The following is a 25,816-nucleotide window of genomic DNA, read 5'->3' as shown; positions in this document are numbered from 1 at the left end:
GCAGGCTTTTTTTTCCCTTACAGCTCTGCGACCCGTTTACCTCGTAGCAGGCTTGAACCTGCATGAGTTCGCCCTCCGTTTGCTCCTATTTTCTCCCTCCTCTTCTCCCGGTCCGGTGATGTGATGATCGATGTCGTCGCAAAACTTCGTCAAAGTTCTCCTGTCCGTGCGCCGATGAGATCATCAGTCCGTGCTTTCTCATTAGATCAGTCCCGGGGGACTGGTTATCTTGGTCATTGCGCCGGGCAAGTTCAGCTGTCTGTGCACGACACGGCAGGAAGATCAAACCAAGTCCTGGTACCTAGCCGAAGGGGGAGAAGAAAAGAGGTGAAACGTCCGTCGTAGAATATTGACGTCAAGAGGCCTGCATGACACCATAACGCGTGAACAACCCACCCACACATGGGCCCCCGATGGTACCTTGCAGCTGAGCAGCGTGATAGCTCCGCCGTCGGCCCCAATTGCTTCCAGAAGGGGATAAATCGTGTGAGATGGACGTCAATCAAAAAGGAAAAGAGCCCACCCGTTGCTTAGAAAATTGTGACAACTTGGAGCCCACGGCTCAGGGTATCGTTTTGGGGGGAAAATTGCAGTGAGAAAATCCCACTTGCTGGTTGCTTTGACTCTTTCGCTTTTTCTTTTCATTTTGCGTTAGCGCATAGACCCAGGTCTTGTAGTAGATCCGAGGCCACCACGTCAATGGCCGCAGGCCTCGAGTCTTCGATGCCAAAGGTCAAGAAAAGTATGTCGTCCAAGTAGCCGTGGTACTTTTGGCCGTGCGACATCCAGCTCATTCCACGGATGTAGAACATTTCCGAGTGATTCTCCGGATAATCATCGCGATCTTCCCAGTTGACACTGCCTGTGTACTTAGAGAATTTGTTACGTCCCGCGATCCACAGAGGCTTGGTGGAGATGGCGTGCAAGCCGAACGGTGCTGTCTGCTGGAACAGCATCACGTAAGGTTCGTAGATGCTGTGGCCAGCAAAATTGGTCTTGTAATGGAAGATGTTCACGATGTACGTGTTTTGTTCGGTCTGGACGCACTTCGGATCTGTGCGTCGGCACATGGTGATGGCAAGCGTGTTGGTGGCTTGCTGCATCGAGGCCTCGTTCAGCACGGGTTTGGGCATATACCGCTTCATGCACTTCTTGTCGCTCTCTTCGATCATCGGCGCAAGATTCGGGCCTACCGAGCCGTCGGGCGACAGTTTGGCAAACACGCGCTGGGGGACGAGGTCACTGTGGGCATATGCCTCGCCTGTGTTGTCCCAGAACAGGAAAAAATTCTTCTCGAGGCCCTTGAACGGCGGCGGTTTTTGGATCTCGGTCGCCTTCGAAAAGTCCTTTGCCAGCACACTTTCGATGCGGTAGTCGTCCACCAGCACCCGTAGGTCTTCCATCCACATGCCCATGCACGTGTACGATGAATGTCCCGAGTAAAGCAGGTAAGGGGCCGTCGGTCCGTAGAACGCTCGAGCGTCGCGAGGTCCCCATTGGAAATTCAGGTAGCCAAGTTCATTTTCACAGTTGCCCTTGGTGGAAGAGACAGGTATGACGGTCGGCTCGGCGGCGCACACTAGCACGCCGTTCAGGAAGCCGGCGTTGCATATCAGCTGCTGAGAGTACTTGTCCGCGTCGCCCTTTTTGGGGATTCTCTGAGCGACCACGATCCAATTGTCGAACCGCGTAGGATGTGGGATGATGGTCGGGTTGAAGCCGCCGATACCACTCAGGTGAATGCCAAAGTAGTTCCCCGTGCTGGTTGTGTTGGAGAATATTTCGCGGTATGCAGATTTGTCCACCACCGGTTTGCCGTCGTCGTCCACGACCAGCACATGCGACGGGGGCAGGACGTCGGTGTTCGTGATCTCCTCAACCTCGACCTTTTCGGCCTTTTGGGCCACCTGGACCGACTTTGCCTTGAGCAGCGTCCCATCAGATTTCCGCGCGGGTGCCGTCCGCTCATGTTTCGTGTTGGACAGTACATGAATCAAGATCACGAGCAGCACCACGGCCAAGATTAGCCTCGTGGTGAGCCTGAATGCCATCGCCGCTGTCAGTTCTGATGTCTTGTCGTCTAAATTGTGAAGTGTAGATCACAGCAAAGACGTCGGCCGCGAAAACAGTGGACCGTGGACTGGTGGCCTTGGGATTTTTTCTTCTTCAAAAGTCGCGTTCAGGGCCCCTTCATGGGTCAAACCTCGTCTGAAGCGTTGTTGTGGATCACAATTGAGATAAGGACCCCCTCGCCAAAATCTAGGGCGAGATTGGCGAAATGACCTCGGAGAAAATCCTGCGTCCACGCCGGTCAATAATGAGCACATGCAAGAGACAAGGAGCAACGATGAAAGGACAGCGATGCTGACTTTGATGCACTAAGACAATACTATTGCTACACAAATGGATGTGTAAATTGTCACCCGCCTACGAAGCTACGAAAATGGGAGATGGAGAACTAGCGCCAGCCGTGTGCATTGGCCGTGTCGGGATTCCTGGTATACACTCCAAAAGCTAGTGACGGGGAGACTTCCTGAGGCGTGGTATTGCGATTTCAGCTGCCCAATGATTCCGGAGAAAGTAAAAATGGGTATCCGTACGAGGAGAGCATACTCCTATTCCGGGACGGCGTGGACGCTGGATTTGCATGTTGGGCGAGACGGAAATCAAACAGTGCATGAAATGCATTATCGAGGCCAATCTGGGCTCATTGAGGCTCTCAGAATCACACTTTTCAGCTGCGCCATGGGTAGGGTCACCATGGTGGCGGTCAAATTGGAAAGATGTGCCACGAGAAACGGCTCTCCTGGTGGCTGCAGATCATACCTCCGGAACCCGCTGGGATGGGCGCGTCTGAACAAGGTCTGGATGGAGTTTATTCTAACTTTTGCTAGCAGGCATGCTCGAACAGGGGTTCAGACGAGATAGGGTTGAGGCCAGTTACGCGAGGCTTGAGGTGTGTTTCTGGTCGGTCCCCACACCGGCGCTGAGTGGGGGGGCGGAGAAGACCTTTTCCGTGATCAGACCGGGATTGTTCTCTTTCCCCCCTGATTTTGCCTGAAGAAGTACAGCGTCAGTCTTCCAGTACGATACACCAGTGTATCGTCAATACAGCAGGGATGTCTGGCCTGGACAGCCAAGACAAGAGTGAAATTCCATTGCTGCGTCTGAATGGAGCCTACAAGGCCTTGATCAGCTAGCATTTTCGTTCAGTGCTCATCAGAGGCTCATCTCAAAGAGCCGCACAGATGAGAAAGCCGATCTGCCCGCTTTGGTCGCCTTGTCAGATCAAAGGCTACCGGAAAGGGAGCGAGGTGTGATTACTTTTCAAGTTTGCGGAGGTCCCGTTCCCTCCATATCATCCTCAACCGTCCGTGCTCCATATCCGTTCTGGGACGGCATCTACGGCACAGGTCTCTCTTTTTTCGAACCTTGTTATGCAGGCCTTTTCCTGCTCACGTTGCACAACAGTCTCAAAGCAGGTCGCCTCCAACTCTTGGGTTTTTGCTCTTGTTGGGTGTTGGCATCCCGCGTGCAAAGACTTGTCTCGTTTGTGCCCAAGATGACTTACGAGGACCAACGGGCTCTCAAGGAGCCTTTGATCTCAGAGAAGGAAGAGCACCTGGACAAAGATGAAGGCATCCTATCCCGCCGCTCTCTTCGAGAGGCGAACAAACAATTTGTGCTCAAGTCACTCTCATCGCTAAGACCAGCGCATCTCTACAGACTCGGCAAGAGGTTCGCCTACGCGCTGACGCCCCAGCTGGTCCGTACGTACGTCTGGGATGAAAAAGCACCAAAATCCAAGGTCTTTCCCACCAGCTACCTCAATGGATTGCGAGGAATGGCATCAGTCAAAGTCTTCACCTTCCATTACACACACTTCTACAGCGATTCCACGACCGCCGCATGGGGCGTCGACGAACACCACAAGTACTTTCTGGAGTTGCCGATAATTCGATACTTCTACGCGGGCACGACCGCCCATGTCTTCTTCGGATGCGCTGGTTATCTGACCACGCTCCGACTTGCTCAGCAAATGGACAAGCAAGATCCCGTGTCGAGGGCCAAAGTGCTCGTCAACGTTTCTGGGGCTCTCTTCCGCCGAGCCCTCAGACTGTACCTGCCAACGCTCATCATCACGTTCATCACCACCCACTTTATCTACTTTGGCCTGTACGAGCAGAACCGAGAGTACTTCGGTGACAAGAAGCTGTTCCCGGGACCATTCTATGAACCACGACCCAAACAGTACCCGACGTACTACGAGCAGCTCCACAACTGGGCTCACGAGATGATCAAACTGAGCGACATCTTCCAGTATGGCTACAGACCCGAGCACGACTGTCATCTGTGGTCTATCTTGGCCGAAATGCAAGGCTCTCTGCTAAGCTACCTGATCATGATCGCGACTGCTCAGTGCCGACACCACATCCGTCTCGCGGTCATGTGTGTCATGCTCTTCATGCTCTTTCTCTGGAATCGATGGGACATTTGCGTCTACATTCTCGGCGGAATCGTCGGGCAAGTGGACGCCATTCTGATCGAGAGGGATCAACAGAAGAAAATGACACTGAGTCCGGAAAGTCCGGTTGTATCGACTTTCGCCGAGTCGGGCAAGATGGCCACTGCCTTGTCTCGATTCCGGGCGACGCCGCATTCCGTTCTCAGCATCAGCGGCTACTTGGTATCTTTCTACCTCATGTCCTACCCTACGTGGGGCTATGGGTCAAAGGCTTTTGGATACCAAACGCTCAACAAGTTCATTCCTCCTGGTATGGCGATGCCTGAAAAGTTCTACCCGGTCATCGGCACAGGATTGCTTCTCTTCATGCTTGCTCGTTCTGATCCCAAGACGTCGGTCTGGAGGAGGCTCCTGAACACCGATCTGTTCGCCTATCTGGGCAAGGTGAGCTTCGCGCTGTACCTACTTCATGGTCCTATCCTCCACGGCATCGGCTATATGATCCCTCACTATATTTGGTGGTCGTTTGGCGTACAGGGAACCGAAGTAGGCGATATCCCGTGGACGGTGGCCATCGTCACCGGGTGGGCAATCGGTCTCGGCATGTGCCTTTGGGCCGCTGATGTGTGGTCTCGCGAGGTCGAGGGTCGGTGTACCAAGGTTGTGAAGAAGCTGGAAGACTTTTGTTTCGTCAAGGCCTAGCGCTCTGATGTCGTTCGTAAATGCTTCTCTTTTATTGTAGCTATGACGAAGATTGTATTTAGCAGGTATTAATGATTGTATTCAGTGTAATAAGATGATTTCTATGTTCCAACTGAAGCCGCTGAGAATGCAGCTTCTGCCACTCAACCGGACTGCAAACCCCCATTGGTCTCAGTTTCACCTCGTTCTTCATGTTATCCGGTTTTCTCTAACTGAGAACCAAGTCAGAAGCGCATCGGACCCGAGCATGGCGGGTATAGGTCCGGTCTTGAAGTTCAGCTGTACAGGGCGTCTGCCGTCCTCTCCAATTGGCCACCCCGGAGCTTTCGTCCCGGGTCGGCAGAAAGGATAAATCCAACGTCTCCCATGGCTGGATAGACACTGTCAGTACCTCAATAAACACAATAAAGACATCCAAAAGGTACTCGAAACGATGAAACCCAGCGTGGTGTGGTCAGGAGCTGCAGCATGGCCCGAGTTTCTGGCTCTTGCAACATTCCCCCATGGTTACACCGGCCTGACATGTGTACCCCATGCGCGTACCTGGTCTGGTCAAAATCTTGACTCATGTCTCTCATCATCAACGTCTGGGGAGACAGCAGTCATTCTCGGTGCGTTCCTTGGTGTCCACCGCATCCGAGATATCAGTGACAGGCAATGACAGTGCTTGTGGAGATGGAAGGCTTTCATCCTGTCCATGTCAACCTTGTCGATCTGAGTGCTGATCGCGGGTTCCCACACAAGGCCATTAAGGTACTCCGGATCTTTCTCGTTATTGCTGTCGACTTTCACCTACGGAGGACTCGTGCATTGATCGCAGGAATTGCACAATAATATCCCAAACACAACAGCAGCCAACGATTTCGACTTTGGTGCTCGCGTAACACCTTGGCATGCACAGTGCGCCTTAGCTTGGCCCGATTCGAAAATCAATGGTGGAGTGAAACACGCCCCTGAGGACTCTTGGACATAATCTTTGAGACGAGTCCCCTGGAACTTGACCAAACTCGTCTGGGGCCCATATCTCGGGACCCTGGTCACTGCAAGGCACCTTCGCGAATGACCAACAGGATACGAGAGTGTGGTTACGATGCAGATCACCAACTGGCGTACGGATGTCTCGTTACGATGCACGAAACACTCATCCAATCCTCGCACAAGTGTGAACTCCAAATGGAGCTGCTGTACAGCAGGTACCACCGGTATCGAGAACGATTTTTGCACTGTGTTCCAAGGCGGACGAAATGGTTGTTCTCCTACGTCCCACCAAATACTAGAAGCCTGGCGAGTCTTTCACCAGCACACCACTAACTAATCTCGCGGCGCCAACAAGTATCGATCTAGAACGAATGAGCCCTGGCTTAGGGGGCAGTCCAGAGTAGGATTCCATAGGCAAGAGATTGGCGATTGGCGACTCACATTACTGTGCATGGTGCGCCTAAGGACGATGATCCCTTTCGAGGGCCTCCCAGCCAGTCTCCACGCGAATTTGTCTCAGTCTTGGTCAAAGGGCATTGTCGGGGCCCATTTCTACGGTTAATCCCATCCCTGAAATGTGGTACTCATAGGAGCACAGGCACGGAGTACGGAGGACAATAATACTGGCCCAGCAGCCACCCTAGCTCAAGTTCCGAGTTCCTTGTCTGGGCTTTCGAGATCTTCCATAACAACTTTTGCGAGACTTTAAAGGACTCCAGCGTTTGAGCACTGCTCTTAGCCTCTCTAGCCATTTGGGCATTTTGCTCATCAGTGGAAGAAACTACTCACACCTTGGGTTATTGAGAAAGAGTCAGCCAACATGCAGATCCCCCAGTGGAGCGATCTCGCTCCCTGGACCAAAGGATCTGCCGCTCAATACGCGCCACTTGCCCATGACTCTGACACAGATGAAGTTGAGTCGGGCCTGCTGTCGACCGAGAGTGAGTTCTCCTTAGGAAACCGAGCCCTTCACGCAATGTCTGACCGCTTACAGAGAGGCTACCATCCGCCACTGCCCGTGGCCCGATCACCAACAAGATTGTTGCAACATTCCTGGCTCTTCTTCAGCAACTATGGATGGCGACGCGGCCAGTTATTCTGTCACCCCACGGAAAACGCAAGCTGCATCCAACATCATGGCTGGACGGCGTGCGAGGCCTCGCGGCATTCTTTGTCTTCTTCAGCCATGGCATTGATGTTCGGTGGTCTATGTCTAGGGGAGGATGGACGCATGGCGACTTCTTCCTACGAATGCCTATTTTCCGCATCTTCTACTCTGGCCCAGGGATGGTGTCGGTGTTCTTCATCGTCAGCGGATACGCCATCAGCTACAAGCCACTCCTTCTGGCACGGGCACGAGAACAATCCAAGGTCTTTGATTGTCTTGTGTCCTCGACGTTCCGACGTGGCATCCGACTGTATTTCCCCTGCGCCGCTTTCGTCATCATTGGGGCCTTGATCAAGTACTGTCACCTCGAGTATCGTCCCAAAAAGACGGACCCTCGAGCAGAGTCACTTCTGTCAACGATCTGGTGGATGGTTCAGGTCATCATTCCTGGCCTGAACCCCTTGACCCTCGACCGCCGCTGGATGAACAGCACGTTCAAGGACTTTGAGCCCGTCATGTGGACGATCCCGGTCGAGTTCCGTGGCTCGGTATGTGTCTTCATACTCATCTTGGTGGTGGCAAAGGCCAGCCGTGCGATGCGCCTGGGCGCACTAATTGTCAGCCTCGCGTACCTCACCTGCGTCGGTCAGTGGGACATATTCTTGTTTGTCATGGGCACTTTCGCCTGTGAGATTCACCATCGACGTCAATTACCGACACATGACGAGCACGAAACCAAAACCACCAACGTCTTTTCCCGAGTTGTGCGTTCCATCGGCCTCTTCCTCGCCCTCTTGCCAATCACTTTTCTCCTATCTCAACCAGAGACCATGTGGAAGAACGGCGACGTCTGGTTGTATGACTGGTTGGCGGCTCATACGCCTGGCGCCTGGGCCAACAACATGGAAGCCGGCAGCCTCTGGAGATGTGCGGCGGCCGTGTCACTGATCTTCCTGGTAGAATACTCTTCGACCTTGCAAAAGTTCTTCATGTCGCGACCCATCCAGTACCTAGGGGACATCTCATTTATGCTCTACTTGCTGCATCCCTGGTTGCTGTCGACGATCGGCAAGAGATTAGTACACATCATATTTCCTCTGACGGACAAGCTCGGATGGGGCATGATCTCAGAGACCATAGGTGTGGTGATATTGCTTATATGCTTCATGCCCATTTTGTTCTGGGGGTCAGAGATTGCGACCAAGTTCATCGACCGCAAGGGGGTGGATTTTGCCCGATGGGCTGAAGATCGTTTTTACGGCGTCCAGAGACCAATTGGTCCTCCCAAGGCCAGCTGACACTTTGGATTTCACTTTTTGCTTTAATTGGAATCAAACAATGAGAACGAATAAATAATATTTGCGAACTCTCGCGTCTTCAAATCCATGCGTCATGATAGACTCGTGATTGTTGGTCCGTGCATGTGTCAATTCCCAACCTCACATTTAATCAAGCTGAGACGACATTCGTCTTCAAGAATTCATTCTTGTCGACCAGCGCGCTCTACTAGCATGTCAGGATACTCTGCGGTGTAGTAAATGTCACGTCTTTGAGTGGCACGGATGGTGTGAAAGGTGATGGAATTGGTATGCGTGATGATGATCTCCTGAGGTCCACACCGATGATATATATTCTAGGGCTCAGCCAGCGCCGTTGACTCCTTTTGCAGCACATCAGTCAATCTCTCTCATTGCACGCTCTCTCATGGGGCCTCGAAGTCATTGAGACCCAGAATACTTGCGCAGTTCGAAATCATCGAGGAGTTCTTATCGTCGGCAGCTTCAACACACAAAGAGAAAAAAACATGAGGATCATCAGAGCAAGCAGCGTTCAACAATCATTGATATTAGGTAAGGCTGATATATGCAACATGACGTCGCGTGCATCAGGTCGACACGGGCGAAAGAGCTTCCGGGACACCGCGATTTTCACGATTTGAATCCACACGTTTTGGACAGCATGCTGACTGAGTTTGTCTCTGGTTGGCATGCTCCATATCAACATTGCAGAATCATTCGCGGGCGGCCAAGACGATAGTCATATGACGCGTGTTCTTACAGCCCGCGGCATCCGTTGCTTGCACACTCATGCCTCGCTGGAGATACTCCATACGCGGCAACTTGACGAACCGCGTCGGGCAGCCGGATGGGACGAAACCGTCCGCAATGATCTGGGGAAAAGAGACCCTCATCCACCAGCCCAGCGAGATCGACACCGTTAGAACCGGTCTGCCGGTAACCGTCGTTTTCTGGTACCAGTGACCGAAGGTGAGGATCCCTCTTGTCGACATTGCGAACGTATGGATTTTAGAGGTGGGACACTTCACCGGGGATATGATTGCTGCGCCATGCTTTGCCTCCGGAGGTTTTAGTTCGCTGATTCCATTACCAACGCGCACGATTTTGCGGGCCGTCGACGCTCAAGATTCTGCTCTCTCTCTGCCGACGTCGACGAGTATAGGAGAAGGCACTATATTCGAAGTCACATTGTGGGTAATCTCATTTATTGTGAACTACACAAACTTTGGGTACGTCGACCGGAGGACCGGTCGTCCTGGTTCCACAGTTTTGTTACATCGCCCCCTTTTTTTTGTTTCTATCCTCGGTACTCCGTACCTGATCTCCTGATCTAATGGGCAGCGTCATCGCCGTTAGCCTTACTCCGACGACCTCGACAGACAGATAGAAATATATAGGTCCCCGATTTGTTTCGGTGGACTCTTAAGAGGTCAATCTCGAACGACGTTGCTCTTGCTCAGAGCAGGAGCGTGCGGACCTCGGCTTCACTGCCTTGGGAATGCAGATGTCTCATGCTAGCTGCTTTCAATTGACTCCCTCAGATTCATTCATGAGGCACTTCAAGACTTTATACAACAACGATGACACCTAAGCGTTTCAAGCTATGGTCTTGTCCGCTGCCAGAGATGGTGGATGACCGACAAACAAGGACACGACCAGCATGGAAACCTACGACATGACAGCAGTTCAAAACGCACAATCAGCCAGCAGAACGTGTGACAGACAATGAATTGATCCTTGGTACGAGCACGACTACGTGGAGTGCAAGACCGACGAGGCTCCGAACGCGCGCACACACAGGTTCTCGGAACGAAATCCTCAAGAAACAAATTTTTGTTGGCTCGCGATCAAGCCACGAGAACATCCACAAGACGAAATTCTATGCACCGGAGATCCGAGACATGGATCTATCTCAATGAGTCTTCAACTGAGTCTATTCAGGGGTTTCGTGGCCGGTTGCCAAGCGTGAGGGTTTTCTCAGTCCACGATAACTATATTCCTCAGGAAATGGGTCTTCTACTCTACTGGGTATCGACAAGGTCGGAGTGTATTTGGTCCGGAATCTCCCCCGAACGGAGATTAGGAACCAAGATGGTCCAAAAGCGTTACAACACGTTACACTACTTTACGGTATGGAAAACTACGAGTACGTTACTGGCAACGGGTTTAGCGACAACGACCGGAAAGCAGCGACGACTACATCTCACGTCGGGTAAATATTACTCCTTTGGGATTCATTCATGATTATGTCCTGTCCAGCGAAGCGAAGTTGGGACGGTATCGGCAGAAAGAGACTGGATGTCAAAATGAGAAGGGCAAGGCGGGAGACGCTCACGGCCATCACAGAAGCGAGCTGAGCTTTTCTCGCCTGACAACTTTGGTCTACCGGTTCTACTGGAGCATACCACCACCATCACCACCGCCACCAAACCGTCACTCATGAGACACTGAAGCAGCCCACGGACTATTGCACTGTCGCTTGAACACGAACGCCTCCCAGTCCAGACCGCAGACCGGCCATGAAATGTCGAGGTGCCGTTTCCGCTCGCCTCGAAGCATGTCTCACCCGGACACACTCATACAAACCAGACTCGGACAGACCATCAAACCTTGTCGACGACCATCAAGCCCCGAAGAATTTCAAGGTCTCGAACACGGAGAAGCCACAATGCAAAGTCGGACCGTCACCAACCAGCACACATTATTGCTCGGAACTCCACGGCATGCAGGAACGGCGCATGTCTTTGTAAGTGTATGCACATCATATGCATGGTCGGACGAGGATCTGGGTGAAAGCCCCTCATGCTCCTCCTCCGGAAAGTCAAAAATCGGTTCGTCTTTCCTGCAGGTACAGCTTGTCGTCCGGCCCTCCCGGAAAAAAAAACGGTCCAACACACGACTCCGGTTTATCACACTTTGAGTGACAAAGAAAAAAGAACCAAAAAAACAGAAAGGGAGATAATTCCACAATCTTTTTTTTACTCCGTACAGAGAGTATGCCATTTTTGGGGTCCCGAGCCGGCTCGGAAGCTACCATGACCTGACACTTGCCCACTTTGCGCGGGTGGTTATTTCGACACGGAAGGAGAGAAGAGAAGAAGAAGAAGAAGAATTAAGTGCGTCCCAAATACATGGCACCAACTCACGCACGGAGCAACGAGAACAACACACTGGCCATGGTCAATGCCATGGAAAATCACAAAATACCACGTGGCCGATCTTCACCCTCCCAAAAAAGCAAACCCGCGACGCACCGGGCACCGGAAATCCACCCGGTCCACACCCATCGTTGGTATGGACCACACACAAACCACACTGTACGATCTCGTGGCCGCTAGCACCAACGAACACACGGACCTCCTTATCTTTTTTGGTTTCCAGCTGAGCAGATTCTCGTCCAGAGTCCGTGCATGTTTATACTTTCGTTCTGCGCCTACAGTGTACTGGCGAAAAGACCCTTTTTTTTGGTCTTCAGCAACTACGAACCAGAAGGAAATCCAGAACCTCGGGCGGCGGACCTCGGAACTCTACCCCTTCGTCGTCACTATTCTCACTCACTCTTTCTCCCCTCCACCACCTAGCTGTTCCCGCAAACTAGTACCAATCCATCGGCCGATTTTCGCGCTCGACGCGCGCGTCCCCGCCGCCGCCGCCGCCTTCTCTCTCTCCTCTCCCTCTGGTTCGACAACTGCATGACCGGCACAGTGGTTCAGGAACCACTTACCCACCTGGCCTGGATTGAAATCATGCCAAACCCAAAACGGACCATTCGCCCGGGGACGTAGTAGTACGATGCGAGGACTAGCATGACCACCCACGCTATAGTGGAACGTGCATTTCTCCCAGTACTCCAGTGTGAACTTGCCCCCTCGGCTGCTTTTGAACACGGGAAAGCTCAAGTACAGAGTTCAAATCTCCGATTTGTAACTCTCGTACGAGGAATACCGGACGACCAGAAACGAAATGAGGAGGGGAGAAATTGACGCCTCCGATGAACGCAAAATCCCCCCTCTCCTCCCAGAGAAAAGACTTTGAAAATCATTTCCACGAACGGCGCGCGCGCGGGCCACCAACACCGCAAAATGCAAACAACTTGGAGAAGGAGAAAGAAACTCCATGTCCCCCTTCAACCTTGCTGCTCAGGCCAAAGCTTGGATCCCATGGTTAAACGAGAAGAAAAAGCGCACACTCGACGAACACGCAACAAGATGATCATCGGATGGTCTTGGAGATTGTTGTTCTTCTCGTTGCATTTTTGGGGACCCCAAATCGTTCCGTTCTCCTCTGTGGGAACAGATCGCAAGACCGTGAGATCCAAAGTGACCCGTGCGATATTAAGCGAGTGATCGATCGACCCGACTAAACCCGTTTGTTTCCACCGAGTACACGACTATACGAGTATACTCTACCGAGTGGACTTGAACGCCTTACAGACTGGAAAGACAACGGAAATGTGAGAGCACTGAGATCGGGACCGCATCGACACTGACCACGCACTCCCCTCTGCTACGTCAGAATCCCCTTCTTCCTTCCCAGATCACTTTCCCCGTGGAAACCCAAGCCCTGAACAGGTCAAAGCACTGCTAAGCTTTGATTTTGTCGGTGCTTGGTGGTCACCTATGATGGTGCCTTGGAAAACATCCCTCGTAGTGTCACGTGGAGTGACATGAAATGTGCACGAGGAACAGCCCGCTGAAACTTCGTATAGCCTGCACTCATGGCCAGCAAGAGCTGAGTGGTCATGATAGTGCCCACCTGGGTGGCTATCGTGTCGCGTGTATCGGTGCCAGTCAAGTGCACCTGTCCTACCGAGGAGGTAGAAATGACGGAGGCAGTCTCGAGAGCACTCGTGAAGCCAGTCCGCCGAGTAGTTTTTGTGGCGATCCAGATCGGAGGCATCTGGGTTGGTTATCGACCCCATTGGTCCTGACACCTAGAGCCAGCGTCTCGTGAATTGGTCTTTTCGCAGTAGTCAAACAAGTGATCATATAGACCATGAAGGATCGTATTGAAAGTACTCCGTACCTGGAGCGTAGCTGGTAAACACGTCGTGGCCGTCGCCCGAGGATATAGCCAGGCCCAGGTTGGTTCCGTTTGGCTGTGGCCGCTGAATGGACGCGCTTCGGAGGGGCCAAATCCCATCCATTGCCGTGACCGACTCGATCAGAGTCCGCCCGCCAACGTTGGAATTGGGAGTAGCCCACGGCGGGTCGGGATGCGTTGTGTTCCACGGAGACGAGCGCGATTCGGGCTTCATGGCGGCATGTAATTTCGCCAGAACACTCTCGCCGACGATCCTAGCACTGTGTTTGTTGTCGACGCCTAGGTCAATCATAAGCTCCGCAACCCCGCGGACGACGTTTAGATCCTGTGGCCTGACGCACTCCATACCGGGGAAAAAGCCCTTTGCTCGAATGACCCACTCACAGGCAAAGGCTACAATAGCAAAGGTGGACTCCGGCGCGAAGCGGATAGACGATTTGACCAGGGGCGTTAGCTCCAGGAAGAGGTGACAGAGGGTTGAGGCCCTCTCTACGGACTGAGTGACAAGGCTCACGACCGACAGCGGGAGGCTCTCTGCCGTGGCCGAGGACTGAAACAGTTTGTTGGCGTGCGTGCTTATGCAGAACCGGGTGAAGCGTTGGTAGAGATCAATACAACTGCTCCGGGCTGGGTCCGACGCAAAGTCACTGCTGTGTTGGTGTTGATGGTGATGTTGATTCTGCCGGATCCATCGTCGGCGCCACTGGTTGAGGCCGTCATCCAGGCTGGTCAGTACGGCTAGTGCAGAATTTACATCTGTTTCGATGGGTATTGAGCACCACCATTCCCCCAATGACCGGTCACTGAGACCGCTTGTGTTCCAAAGTAGACCCAAACTGACATCGGCGAGGATGCGGCGCGTACATTCATCGTTCGCGTATTGTTCAAGATGTTGGTTCGCCCATCTAATAGTAGCGTCGTCACGTATTGTCGGCGGCGTCCGCAGCAGTAGCGACTGAAACTGGGCTGTGCTAAACATCCACAGCCAATAGCAGTACTTTCGAAACACGAGCAATTGAGAAATATCACTTCTTCTTTCCCGTTTGAGGAGATGTATAACCTCCTCGCCAGACCTGTGGACTGAGCACCGCGTCGCCATCATTTCGAGCGACGATCTCAAGACGTCTTGCCTGAGCTCAAGCTCCCAATCCTCGCCGCCTGTATGGACGTGAATGTTGTGCGGCGTTGCCCAGGTGCACAGAACAGCAAATGCTTGAAGCAACATCCAACACTCGGCATCATCACGGGCCGATGGGTCGAATCGAACTCTCAGCATGGATAGGAGCTCCGGGACCAGCATGGCCCGAATCGACTGACATCCAGGCACAAAGCGAGCGGCGATATAGGCCATGCTGTAGGCCAATTGCCTCTTGTTGTGCTTGATCATGTCGTCAAAATCCCCGACATCCGCCTCGGTCAAGATCGGAATGTGTACTAGCAGATTCATGACGAAACTTGGGACTGTTAGAATGGTCTTGCCTTGTTAGGACATAGACGGGGGGTCAGCTTACAATTTACAAAGATGGGACAGTTCCTCATTGCTTGGTAACTTCTGTGTGAGTGGAGAGCCCGAGACTGTACGGTTTCGTTGGAGAGGTGTTGCCGGCACGCTGACACTGGAGATGTTGACATCACTGGAAGAGAGTTGTGGTTCGACATACTGGACATTGCCCACGTCTAAAGATGCCAGCGAGCTGTAGCTGTAGCTCTGGGGCAAGGATGGCATGCCGGGACGCTGCGGGTCGACCCAATGCTGCTTGGTCTGAAGAGGCATCAAAGGCAGCTCCATGACGACGCCAGGCTGTGTTGTCGACAGGTTGGGTGCCATCATCCTGGAATAGTTGTGACCCTGGCTCCATTGCATTGCAGGGTCGGGATCATGGCGTGTATCGACAATCGGTGTGAGAGGATATGCCACCGGCCTGGGATTCTCAGCGTTCGCCAAACCAGCCATGTTGTCGGCAGAGCTGTACGATCTCATGGTTTGTGTATGGGGAATGGTTGGTGGTACAACACATTTTCGTCCAACTTTAGCACACCTGGCACAGGGGGGATTGTCGGCGCCCACGCATTTCATCTGGAGGGACATGAGAGACCGTACACGACGAGTATGAGGTGTTGCCTACCTTGAGACGTCGACATGCAACACAGGCTGTCTTTGCCAGTGTGCCGACCCGACTGTTCGTCGGCTTTGCGTTCGCTGTCATGCTGTAAAGGCATGTGAGATCGGGGAGATTGAGCGGCACAAGCTCGCGAGCTGAAGGGGAACTGGGCCTGTGTGCGTCGTAACTCTCGTCTGGGTTATCAATGTACAAGAAGGCGAGGTCTTGCGACCGGGACGCTCGTGGTCTCTTGAGGACTTTGTGACAATGGGGAAGAGCACAAACTTTGGAAAGATGGCGTCAATGTCCATGCCAGCGGCTCAGGGCACGACCAAGACGGCAGGTCAAGTATGGGTATTGTCGACGCCGTGGATCAAAGTGGCATGGCGCCAATTTTTGAGTTGGCCATGGTACCATCAGGTTGGTGGCTGCGGGCGGCTGCATGACCTGCAAGGATCGACAAATCTGTGCTGAGTCTCGACGGGGACCGTCGAGCCGCGCAGGAGTCACAGCAAAGCCAGGACCCGACATCGTCCAGATCACGTTCTTGGCTTTTGTGGCGTCGCTCAATCCCTGCGGACCAGGCCAGGCCAGGGAATTTACCTTGACCTAGGATGGAGGCGATGCGAAACGAAGGTGCAGGAGGGGCCAATGAGTGGGCGAAGATAAGGCACCTCTCCAGTATAACCCAGAGGCGTTGTTTGCTGGCCAGGATCTTGTACACCTGCGTCTCACTCATGAGACGTTGAGCAAGCTTAAAATCCCCCCCTGCGTTGCGTCTGTTCCTCGTGGGTTTCTTCCAACCCATGGGTAGCTCTCGCGTGGACGCTTCGGGAGTTCATGGACTGGCGGGGTCAGCGAGAGAAGGGAAGTTCCCACCTACATTGTCTGTGCTGTAGCAACATGGTTCCCACGTTTCAGCTGCTCTGAGAAGGTCAGGGCGTTGATGACGTCGGGAACCACCGCGAACGATCACTGCCGACGACGGGGGTCGAGCGAGAACGGGTGAGAGGATGGGTATGGATATGGACATGGGTATGAAAGTGGTAATTGTGGGAGAAGGGTACTCCGTACAGGAGATTCTGTACAGTTACTTGGCCGCCCGGCTGACCCCACCAGCCAATCAGATGGTCTCGCCAGCCCTCTCCGATCTACAAGTACCTCTACTCCGGGACCGCGCTTGAGTCTTTTGGGACGAATGGAAAATTGAAAATTCTGCGTCGGGGACACATAGGAGAAGTTCACGGCATCAGGGTCCAAAGGTCGAGAGCAATGGCGAGGCGAGGGAATTCAATGCACAGACGATGTCGACCTTTGGGGAAAGATCAGACGTGCGATGGCTAACTCAGGGAGGAAACTACTCCCTGGTGCTGAGGCATGCGAGGTAGTGTTACAACCAGCGGCTGAGCAGTTAGAAGCTGAAGTGAATACGGAGTACGGAGAGAGAGAGAGAGAGAGAGAGAGACGAGTGAGAAATGCACAGCATAATCCACACTACGCCTTCGCTCAACGAACTTGGGGCTGCACTAAAAACATAAGCTTCGGCTTATGGTTAAACTTTGACGTTCTGATTGGATCCATGATGCCAAGACGTTCCGATTGTCGGTGCCGGTGAAAATTTTCTCCCAATCCAGCTGCTCCTTCCAAATCCAGCTTGGCAAATGTCTCGAATAGGCTCCAATCATGTCCCTCCCAATCCAATATCACGGGTGATCTAAGCTGAAGTCGTGATAGTTTTTCTCACCGCATTCGACCAACGCTTCAGCAGAACTTCGGTGACACGAGAACGACGAAGTCGCCTTTTTGGCTGTGTCCAAACAGTCAACGGCGTGAACCTCGCCCAAACCTTTGGCGAGCGACCAGGTCCATCTGAAGTCTGGCCGACCACCACCAGCATATCGACACCAGCGGCGCTCGCTAATGCAGAGTCAAATGCTTCACTGCAGTGGTATCTGGTCCCGTTCGCTGCCAAACACACCACCACGGCTGCAACTTTTCAGCCAGATGGTCCCAAAAGACTCAGAAGTGAGACATCTGGCCAGGGTACTTTTCAAGAAGAGCTTTTCTCCAGATAATAGTTCATGCATGTCTGTTGAGTGTATCCTCACGACATGCAGACGAATCTTTTGCCAAGAGCAACGGTCTGAGGCAAAAAGGGTCAGCCAGATCGCATCGGATGCTTCTAGACTAACACTTGTGCTATCGGGCTATCTTCAGAGGACTGTAAACCACCCGAACAAGAAACATTTGTTCAACTTTGATCCTGACATATCACTTGTCATCAGAATGGGGGTGTGATGTATCAGATCTTTGTTTCATTGCTCGTACTCGAGTCACCATGCTCTCAGTTGGTATGAAAATTGTGCTGCTATTTCTGATGCGTGTTCAATACATGAGTGACAGTTGGCCTGGTCTAGATCGGTTGGTGTTTTCTTATGTGATACGATCTCTGACTAAGACTGTCGTCTGGACTTTGTATCGTGAATTGATTATCTCGCCTAAACAAATTCCGAAGGTGCATCACTAGCCCAAGCGCCAGACCAGGTTCAATAGGCACTGCAGGTACGAATCGACAGGGAGACCCTGGTCTAGCATGTTAGACATGCAGGCTTTCGCTCCGGGCTTGCATCTTGCCCCTGACATTAGCTGCCTCCACCCAGAACCTCGTCCAGATCCCACGTGGCTGAGCTGAAACCAGGGAACATTGATTGTACTCCTGTATCCCCGTATCAGTAGTCTCTATTGAAAGCGCGTCTAGCACCGTGTATCATCACATGCTTGCAACGACCAGAAAATGTGAAACCTGCACGACAATAGGGGCAAGAAATTAGACATGCATGCGTTGTTGCTGGATAATGCAGGGCCCCGGGGGGGATGTGCACACAATATCGATGATCTCTCGATAAGGCTTTTGTGGCCCCCTAAGCCCAAATTGGTTCTAGGTAAAGGTGAGCCCCCTGAGCCGATGTTTTAGGCATGGGTTCGGGGGGTTGCGGGTATCGATGCCTGCCTAGAAAGCTGCGGGCTCTTCATTTCGGCTAAGGAGCAACCCCCCAAACTAGCCGAGCAAGATTGGTCTCGTACTCCCGTAGATCCCTTGGTGGAAAAAAAAGTCACCACTCTCCTTATCGCGCGTTCCGGCCAAAGAAAATTCCCACTTCCCAATTCCTCCTAAGCTTACTCCGTAATCGTTTCGTACTCCAGCGAAAGAGAGAGAGAGAGAGAGAGAGAGAGTGTGTGTGTGTATGTGTCTGTGTATCTCGTCCTTTTTCATTATCTTCGTGTTTGTCTTTCGACCCGACCTTGTACGGAGTTGAGATTGATTCACACCACCGCACGACGCCGACAAGATGGCTCTCAAGCTCCCAGCAAGAATCATTTTTGCCTGTCTGGTGGTGGTGTTGGTCTGTTCGATATACATTCACTACGACTATCGGGGGATCCTGACCAACATCTCCCTTCCCTCGTTCGACCGTGGTGATGATAAAAATAATCATGATGACTCGGGTCTCTACAACTCTTCCGCCCACCGCAAGATCACCTCTCTGTCGACGCCCGACGGCAAGTGGTTCAAGATCAATTGGCTCGATGATCGAGCCTACAATCCCAACATTCTGCCCCATCCGACACAGCCAGACCATTACATCGTCGCCGCCTTACAGGTCCAGGTGTCGGATGAGGTCACCGACAGCGCCGAGCTCGTTTGCAATGCCATCTTCGTTGACGGCACGCTCACCTGCATGAGCACGCCCAAACCTCTACCCATCAAGCCGGTCAGAGGCCAATGCAAGGGCGAGCTCGCCTTTTTCAACTTTCGCAAAGGCCCACGAGATGCCCGCGTCTTCTACGGTCCGGACGGCCCTTACATCATGTACGGCTCCCTGGGCACGCGCAACTGTCTGGGATTGTACCTCCAGGACCTGCGCACTCTGCTGAACGACTTCGACGCCGAAACCAAGACCTCCGACGCCTTCGCCAACGGCACGGAGCTGGCACGGCCGCCGCCCGTCAACGACGTCCAGAAGAATTGGTTCATCTTCTGGGACGCCCAGAACCAGTTCTACGTCCACCACGACATCTTCCCCAACCGGACCTTTTCGCAACTGTCCGCCGACGGCTCCGTGGGGACAGACCTGTCCGTCCAGGCCAAGAAGAACGACGACGCCTGCATGGCTCGCTTCATGCCCATCCCGAAGACCAAGCACGAGAAGGTGCACCAAACGACAAACTCCCTGGCCATCACCCTGTGCAAGCGTTCGGACCCGAAATGCTCGCCGAGCGACGACAACACCTTCATCATGACCATCTTCCACTACCAGACCTTTTACGACTGGCACGCCCAGTACTACCCCCACGTCATGCTCTTCAGGCGCAACTCGCCGTTCGAGGTCCACGCCATTTCCCAGAAACCTCTCTGGATCTGGGGGAAACCGCTGTACACCAACGAGAGCGAGTCGGTCATCAAGGGAGACTGGGCCCCCGAGGGCCACACCGATCTCTTTTATGTGACGAGCATGAGCTGGAAGAACCCGGATCAACGGTATCAAGGCTTCATCGACGACCCTCTGTTCATCTCTTTCGGTATCGAAGACACGAGGTCCGGCGCCATCGACGTCACGGCCGGTGACATGTTGAAGGACCTGGGCTTCTGTGCCGATGTAAAGGTGTAAAAAGCTACTGATACTGGCCCCGGATCCTCAACCTGTTCCTACAAGATTCCCATCGGAAGCACGTACAAGATCAACATGGCATGATACCAGAACGCCAGAACGCCAGAATCCATCGGAGGGTGAAAATCCCTGGTGCTCAAATCCCTCATACAGAACTTGTCTCGAATGTCTGCGGTTGTCAACGTCAACGTCACCGACAGCGGCATACTTTGTGGCCAGACAAACAATCAACAGACTTGAGCAGCGTTCAGTATCTGGAAGCCTTTCAGCGACAGACTCACACGCACCACACATACTTTGATCATCCAGTGGTGTGCACAGAGCACAGAACTGTCCTGTTCAGTCTTTTTACGCTGAGATTTCAACACTTCGGTGTGTCTGCTTGTCTTGTTTTCAAAGGCAGTTGTTTGAACTCTTCATATCTGGTATTATATACCACTACAAAAAGGCATCTGTGTGCATGTCTCGACGGATGGGGATGATTTCAATTCTTGTATGAATAAATCATCACCGTCATCATCAGCTATAATGTTTTCAGCGAGGCGTTATTTCAGAGGGTGTTTTTGTTGTGCCTCGAAGGGGAGGACGGAGTAGAACGAAAATCAAATTGGTTTCCTGCATGAGGAGTTTTGGGTTTGGAATCATAACTTTGACCAAATTGTATGCAGAATCTAATGTATTTCTCAAAAACGAAACTTGACAAGATTCTCGTTGTCCCGTGCTGTGTGCTGTGAGTCTTCTGCTTCTGTATGATTCAGCTTCTACGACATCTCATCATACCTTTATGAATTGGGAATAATAAAAGTCTTATGATAGATGATAGGTGGTAAATAGTATGAGTTGAACACATTGTGGATTCCATAATTTATTCCCAGCAAAAAGAAAAAGGTCGTTCAATACTGGTGACAACAACAACAACAGTAAGAGTCTTTGATAAAATATTTCCGTACATCCATTTACTCCCAGACCGGTGCAACCAAAAAAAAACAACCCTTTCCACACGCAAGTCGGGGTGCCCCATACTTGGCCTTCAAATGATACTTTGCGAGCCTTGTTTACTCCGTAGTGCCGGAGAAAAAAGGTTGTTTATTCCTTGGTCTCCTTCTTGACCTCCTCGTCGACGTACTCCGGGTGACCTCTGGCGGCGGAGATTTGTTCCAGGGTGAGGTCGTCGCCGGCGGGGTTCTTGAAGTAACTCTTGAAGGTGGTGGCGCCGTCCAGGATGCGCCTCATGTTCTGGCGGACCGAGAACATGACGTTCTCCGACTCGGACTTTTCCTGGATCTTCTCCTCCTTGGGCTTCGTGTTGATGTCGCTGCCGAGGGCGTTGGACCCGGCGGGGGTGGACTTGCCGACGAACCGGGGGAAGGGGGCGATGCACTGGAAGTCGTGGAACTCCCGCTGGGAGCACAGGTTGCCCATGCCGCTGTCGATGGGCCAGTTGAAGGGCATCATGCTGGCGTACCAGAGGATGCGCTGGGCCGCCCGCAGCGACACGGCGTAGCCCGAGAGGCACCAGCCGAAGCCCTGCTGGTACACCACCCTCGTCTGGGGGTCGGCGTCGGGCCCCTTCTCCCACTTGTCCATCTTGGGGCCCTTGAAGTACCACCTCGAACCTTCCGGGGCGACCGTGGGGTCGTGGGGGATCACCCAACGTCGGTTGTCGCCCTTGACCGGTTCGCTGTGGCAGTGGCCGACCCAGAGCATGTCCCAGCCGTCGCCGTAAGGGGAGTGCGGGATGTGGTTGTTGCTGGTGCCCTCGGGGGCCGTCTCGAGGAGCCACCGTGACCCCCGCGCCAACTCGGCCATTTGAGCCTTGAGGCCGATGTCCCAGTCCGCGTCGTCCTCGAGAATCAGAGCGCTCTGGATGTTTTCCTCAATCATCCTGGAGCCCGGGAGGGGGAGAAATTAGCCTCGGTGACAAACAAACAGCAAAAACAAAAGTGTCTGTCTGGACTTACTTTTGCAAGACGTTGAGGTGAGCTCGCCAGCATCCAATGGTGCCGTTGTTTTGCTTAAAAGTCTGGCGAAACGAAGAAGACAGGGTCAATCAACACTGTCGCCGCCTGTAATCATTTGGACTGGTCAAAAAATGACTCACATATGGAATGGCCTTGTATGAGACCTTGGACCCAATGACTCCATCCACGATTTCGATGCTAAAGTTCGTGGCCCTGGCCTGGAGGCGCATATTGTCCTTCTTGTCCGTACGCTCAGGTAGGTTGATGGCGTATACCTTTTGAAACTATCGTTTTGGTTGATTAGTATTGTTGTCCTCGGTGATCTCGAAGGCAAACACGGGGAGAACGGGATGGCCAATGCAAGCAAGAGAAGGACCGGGGTATAATACTCACGCCCAGTGTGTCATTGTAGACATCTCCCAAGTTGTCCTTCTTGCCTCCGAGGCTGAATTTGGAAGTCGACAATCCGGACGGAGACGCCGTGCCGGACGGAGGACTCTGGTTGCGGAACGTGAAGAAGATACAAAATAGGGAGAGAAGGATGGCGGCGAGGACGATGTTCCTCTTGCCGACGGTCGTCGTCGACCATTGCGGACGACCCGCTTCAGAATACCCCATGGTGTAAGTTGAGTACAGTTTTTCGACTCGTTTTTGACGTGTGTGAGATGTGATGTTGTGGAGTGGGTGGTATAGGCACGCGAAGCCAAGTGCAACACTCTTGTCGTGGGCCAGACACCTTTTCCTTCTCAGTAAAATGTGATGAGCTGAGGCCGAGAGAGGATATGTCGTTGTAATGGTTTGGGGATTGTGAGAGGAGGGGGGTTTGACAACGAGTACGGAGGAGTATTGGAGTATTCGAATCGAAAAAGCAGATCCTTCGAAAAAGAGTCAAAGACCCAAAAGATCCAAAGGGGCAATTAAACTCTAGCACTGTACTCCCGAGGAGGATGAACTTGTGTGAGTTTGGCACCCTGCCTCCAAGTGTCGAGGTGTAGAGTGTCGTACGGGGAGTACAATACAATACAATACGAATGTGATAAAGGAATTGATCAGTGAGAGAGGGGGGGAGGATTTGGGTCTGGATCTCGGAGAATCTTTCTCAGAGGCAAGGCACTCGCGAATAGCCAAAAACACCAAAAAGCAATGGTATCCGTTAGAAGTATCCGTCTGGAAAGGCTAAGGTAGTAACCCAAGCGAATCCATGGACGCCACAAAGTAAAAGTATGTAGAACGTGAATGAGAAAAGAAAATTGCAATGTTCTAGGATCGTCCGATCCGGTCGTCTCAAAACCTTTACACGGTCGTCGATTATTGAGTCCAGAAGGCCATCCACATGCATTGTTTTGGTTCAGCTGGCGATAAGACAAGCCTTTGGATTTTGGTTAGGCGACAGAGAGAGAAGCGTACGGAGTACAATAGGCGAGCTTCACAACCCTGTAGGGATAATCCTGACGCGCACAACCGTATCCATGGATCAACCTAGAACCCGGTCGTTGGGTCCCCCCGTTTCTTACTGCGTTGGGTAATGACTTTGACGCTAAGACCAACTAGGTAAGTTGCCTGCAAGGGGGGTGTCCGGAGTTGTGGATCCGTTTACCTGGTAAAATACGGAGTCCCAGGTACTGTATTTCGGTCCGTATGTACCGGTACGGTAATTGTATTCGACACCAGTACGAACAAGGAGAGTCATAGGGAAGTATTACTGTGAGTTGAGATTTGTGTCTAGACCCCACTACTCTTTTCCATTTGCTCTGTATCAAATGCTCTACTGTAGTTGAATGGATAACCCTTGGGATACCTGGGAAATAATTCGCCCCCTTGGAAAGGTGTGTGACTCCGTGTACAACCAGGATTCATCGTTGTGTGAAGGCGTGAAACCTACCCTCGAGGTATATGGTTAACATTGTCTTGGACCAACGTTTGAACCTCAACACAACCTGCATGTCTGGAACATTTTCAGCTCTGTTCTGTACTTGCTCAGCTCAGCTCAGCCCAAGCCCAAGTAATCTCCCCCCTCCTTTTCAACGAAAATTCCCACAAGATGTACTGTAGGGGGAAAAAAAGCCTCGCCCTAACCTGGCATCTGGACTTCTTTTTCCATATACCCGTACTCTCTCTCTACGGAGCACAAATTAATTAGCGCCACAAGCCCACAATGCAGCCACTATCCTTTGGACTTTCACTCGGTTCAGAAACTAAACAAGTCGCGGACGTGACCGTGTCATACCAAGGGAACTACTTACTGGGAAAGTTCCCAGACTTCAGAACTACTCGGTACAAATTTGAAATTTGAGACAAGGATGGATATTTGATCTCGGCACATATTTCCCAACTTTTGTTTCTTTTTTCACGATCGGGGTGTTTCGTGCTGGCCTACAGTATGGAGTACGAAAAGGAGAGATAAGAGTACAAGGCAACAAAGCAACAAAGGATACGAGGTATACCTGCCTAGAAGTAAGATACCTTACAAGTTAGTTCGGTATTGATTTTTATTGTGCTACCACCATTGTGATACTACCTTGTGTATATTGTATCATTTTGCTTTGCTATGACGGCAAGATTTCACCGTGACCTACAGCATTACCTATCTGTTCTAGAGTCATAAATTGTCCCGTGTATTCGGGATGTTGAGTTTCAAATGTTTCTTCTTTCCCAATGAATCTTTCAATGTTCAACCTCGTAGAAAACATGACTCCATGAGACCTCGGTTTCTCCTTCACCACCTCCTCGATGGATGATGATGATTTCGCGGCGGCGGCGGCGGCACCAAAATCGTCAATGTCACTGCCTCGAGATTTCGGTCCTGCCGGTTTTGATACCCCGATGATCTGTGGCCAGGGGGCAAAACACCTCAGACCCAAGACTTTGTCTCTGCACATGGCACCCACTCCGTCGTCGACGGGTTTGTCGAATGGGATCATGCTCTGATAGTACAAGATCTTCTCTGCACCCGCCATGGAGATCGCCCATCCCGCCGAACACACGCCGGTGACGGGAACATAGACGATGCGTGTTTGATTGTCCGCGGGTTGCCATGGACTCATGTCGGGTTTGCCAAACATGTACAGCGACCAACGTTTGTGGGGAGGCACCACGGTCGGGTCTCGAGGAATCACCCAACGTCGATTGTCTTTTGGGTCTGGCTTCGAGCCGCAGTGTCCGAGCCAGATGACGTCCCAGCCGTCGCCGTACGGTGAGTGTGTCGGTGTGTCGTCGGTTTGGTTGAGCAACCACCGAGTACCCCGCGCCACTTGCGACATCTGAGACTTGAAGGCGACGTCCCAGTCTGCGTCGTCTTCCAGGATCAAGCTGGAGCGGATGCGTCGCCTCACCATCTCTTGCATGACGTTCAGGTGTGACCGCCAGCACCCTACCGCCCCCGGCGCGATGTGCATGGTGTGAGGCAGGGCCTTGGGGTTCATGTCGGTACCGACGACACCGTCGACGAAATCGAAAGAGATGTTGGTGAATCTTGCTTGCATGCTGACG

General features: G+C 52.4%; 7 protein-coding genes across 7 annotated transcripts; 4 read left to right on the top strand and 3 right to left on the bottom strand.

The window, feature by feature from the left end:
* Positions 1-641: 641 nt before the first annotated feature.
* On the bottom strand, positions 642-2,051 carry PV06_07588 (uncharacterized protein; the record flags this gene model as incomplete). The annotated part of the gene is made up of 1 exon (XM_016408847.1): positions 642-2,051. One exon carries the CDS (start codon positions 2,049-2,051, stop codon positions 642-644), a length of 1,410 nt encoding a protein of 469 aa, XP_016260601.1.
* A 1,355-nt stretch (positions 2,052-3,406) lies between these two features.
* PV06_07587 (uncharacterized protein) lies at positions 3,407-5,230 on the top strand. The gene has a single exon (XM_016408846.1). It carries the CDS (start codon positions 3,563-3,565, stop codon positions 5,165-5,167), a length of 1,605 nt encoding a protein of 534 aa, XP_016260600.1. The 5' UTR covers positions 3,407-3,562; the 3' UTR covers positions 5,168-5,230.
* A 1,735-nt stretch (positions 5,231-6,965) lies between these two features.
* Positions 6,966-8,551, top strand: PV06_07586 (uncharacterized protein; the record flags this gene model as incomplete). Its single annotated transcript, XM_016408845.1, has 2 exons — positions 6,966-7,086; positions 7,140-8,551. The coding sequence occupies 2 exons, from the start codon at positions 6,966-6,968 to the stop codon at positions 8,549-8,551; spliced, it is 1,533 nt and encodes a 510-aa protein (XP_016260599.1).
* Positions 8,552-9,770: 1,219 nt separating this feature from the next.
* Positions 9,771-11,628, top strand: PV06_07585 (uncharacterized protein). The gene has a single exon (XM_016408844.1). The coding sequence runs from the start codon at positions 11,076-11,078 to the stop codon at positions 11,469-11,471; it is 396 nt and encodes a 131-aa protein (XP_016260598.1). The 5' UTR covers positions 9,771-11,075; the 3' UTR covers positions 11,472-11,628.
* A 1,907-nt stretch (positions 11,629-13,535) lies between these two features.
* PV06_07584 (uncharacterized protein) lies at positions 13,536-16,435 on the bottom strand (the record flags this gene model as incomplete). The annotated part of the gene is made up of 4 exons (XM_016408843.1): positions 13,536-15,048; positions 15,106-15,671; positions 15,721-15,980; positions 16,111-16,435. 4 exons carry the CDS (start codon positions 16,433-16,435, stop codon positions 13,536-13,538), a joined length of 2,664 nt encoding a protein of 887 aa, XP_016260597.1.
* Positions 16,436-19,046: 2,611 nt separating this feature from the next.
* Positions 19,047-20,844, top strand: PV06_07583 (uncharacterized protein; the record flags this gene model as incomplete). Its single annotated transcript, XM_016408842.1, has 1 exon — positions 19,047-20,844. The coding sequence occupies one exon, from the start codon at positions 19,047-19,049 to the stop codon at positions 20,364-20,366; it is 1,320 nt and encodes a 439-aa protein (XP_016260596.1). The 3' UTR covers positions 20,367-20,844.
* Positions 20,845-21,330: 486 nt separating this feature from the next.
* Positions 21,331-22,945, bottom strand: PV06_07582 (uncharacterized protein; the record flags this gene model as incomplete). Its single annotated transcript, XM_016408841.1, has 4 exons — positions 21,331-22,251; positions 22,328-22,389; positions 22,468-22,611; positions 22,721-22,945. 4 exons carry the CDS (start codon positions 22,943-22,945, stop codon positions 21,453-21,455), a joined length of 1,230 nt encoding a protein of 409 aa, XP_016260595.1. The 3' UTR covers positions 21,331-21,452.
* Positions 22,946-25,816: the final 2,871 nt, after the last annotated feature.

The sequence above is a fragment of the Exophiala oligosperma genome (assembly GCF_000835515.1).
Source record: "Exophiala oligosperma strain CBS 72588 unplaced genomic scaffold supercont1.7, whole genome shotgun sequence".
NCBI classification, from domain to species: Eukaryota; Fungi; Ascomycota; class Eurotiomycetes; order Chaetothyriales; family Herpotrichiellaceae; genus Exophiala; species Exophiala oligosperma.
This window is presented reverse-complemented; position numbering and strand designations above follow the sequence as displayed.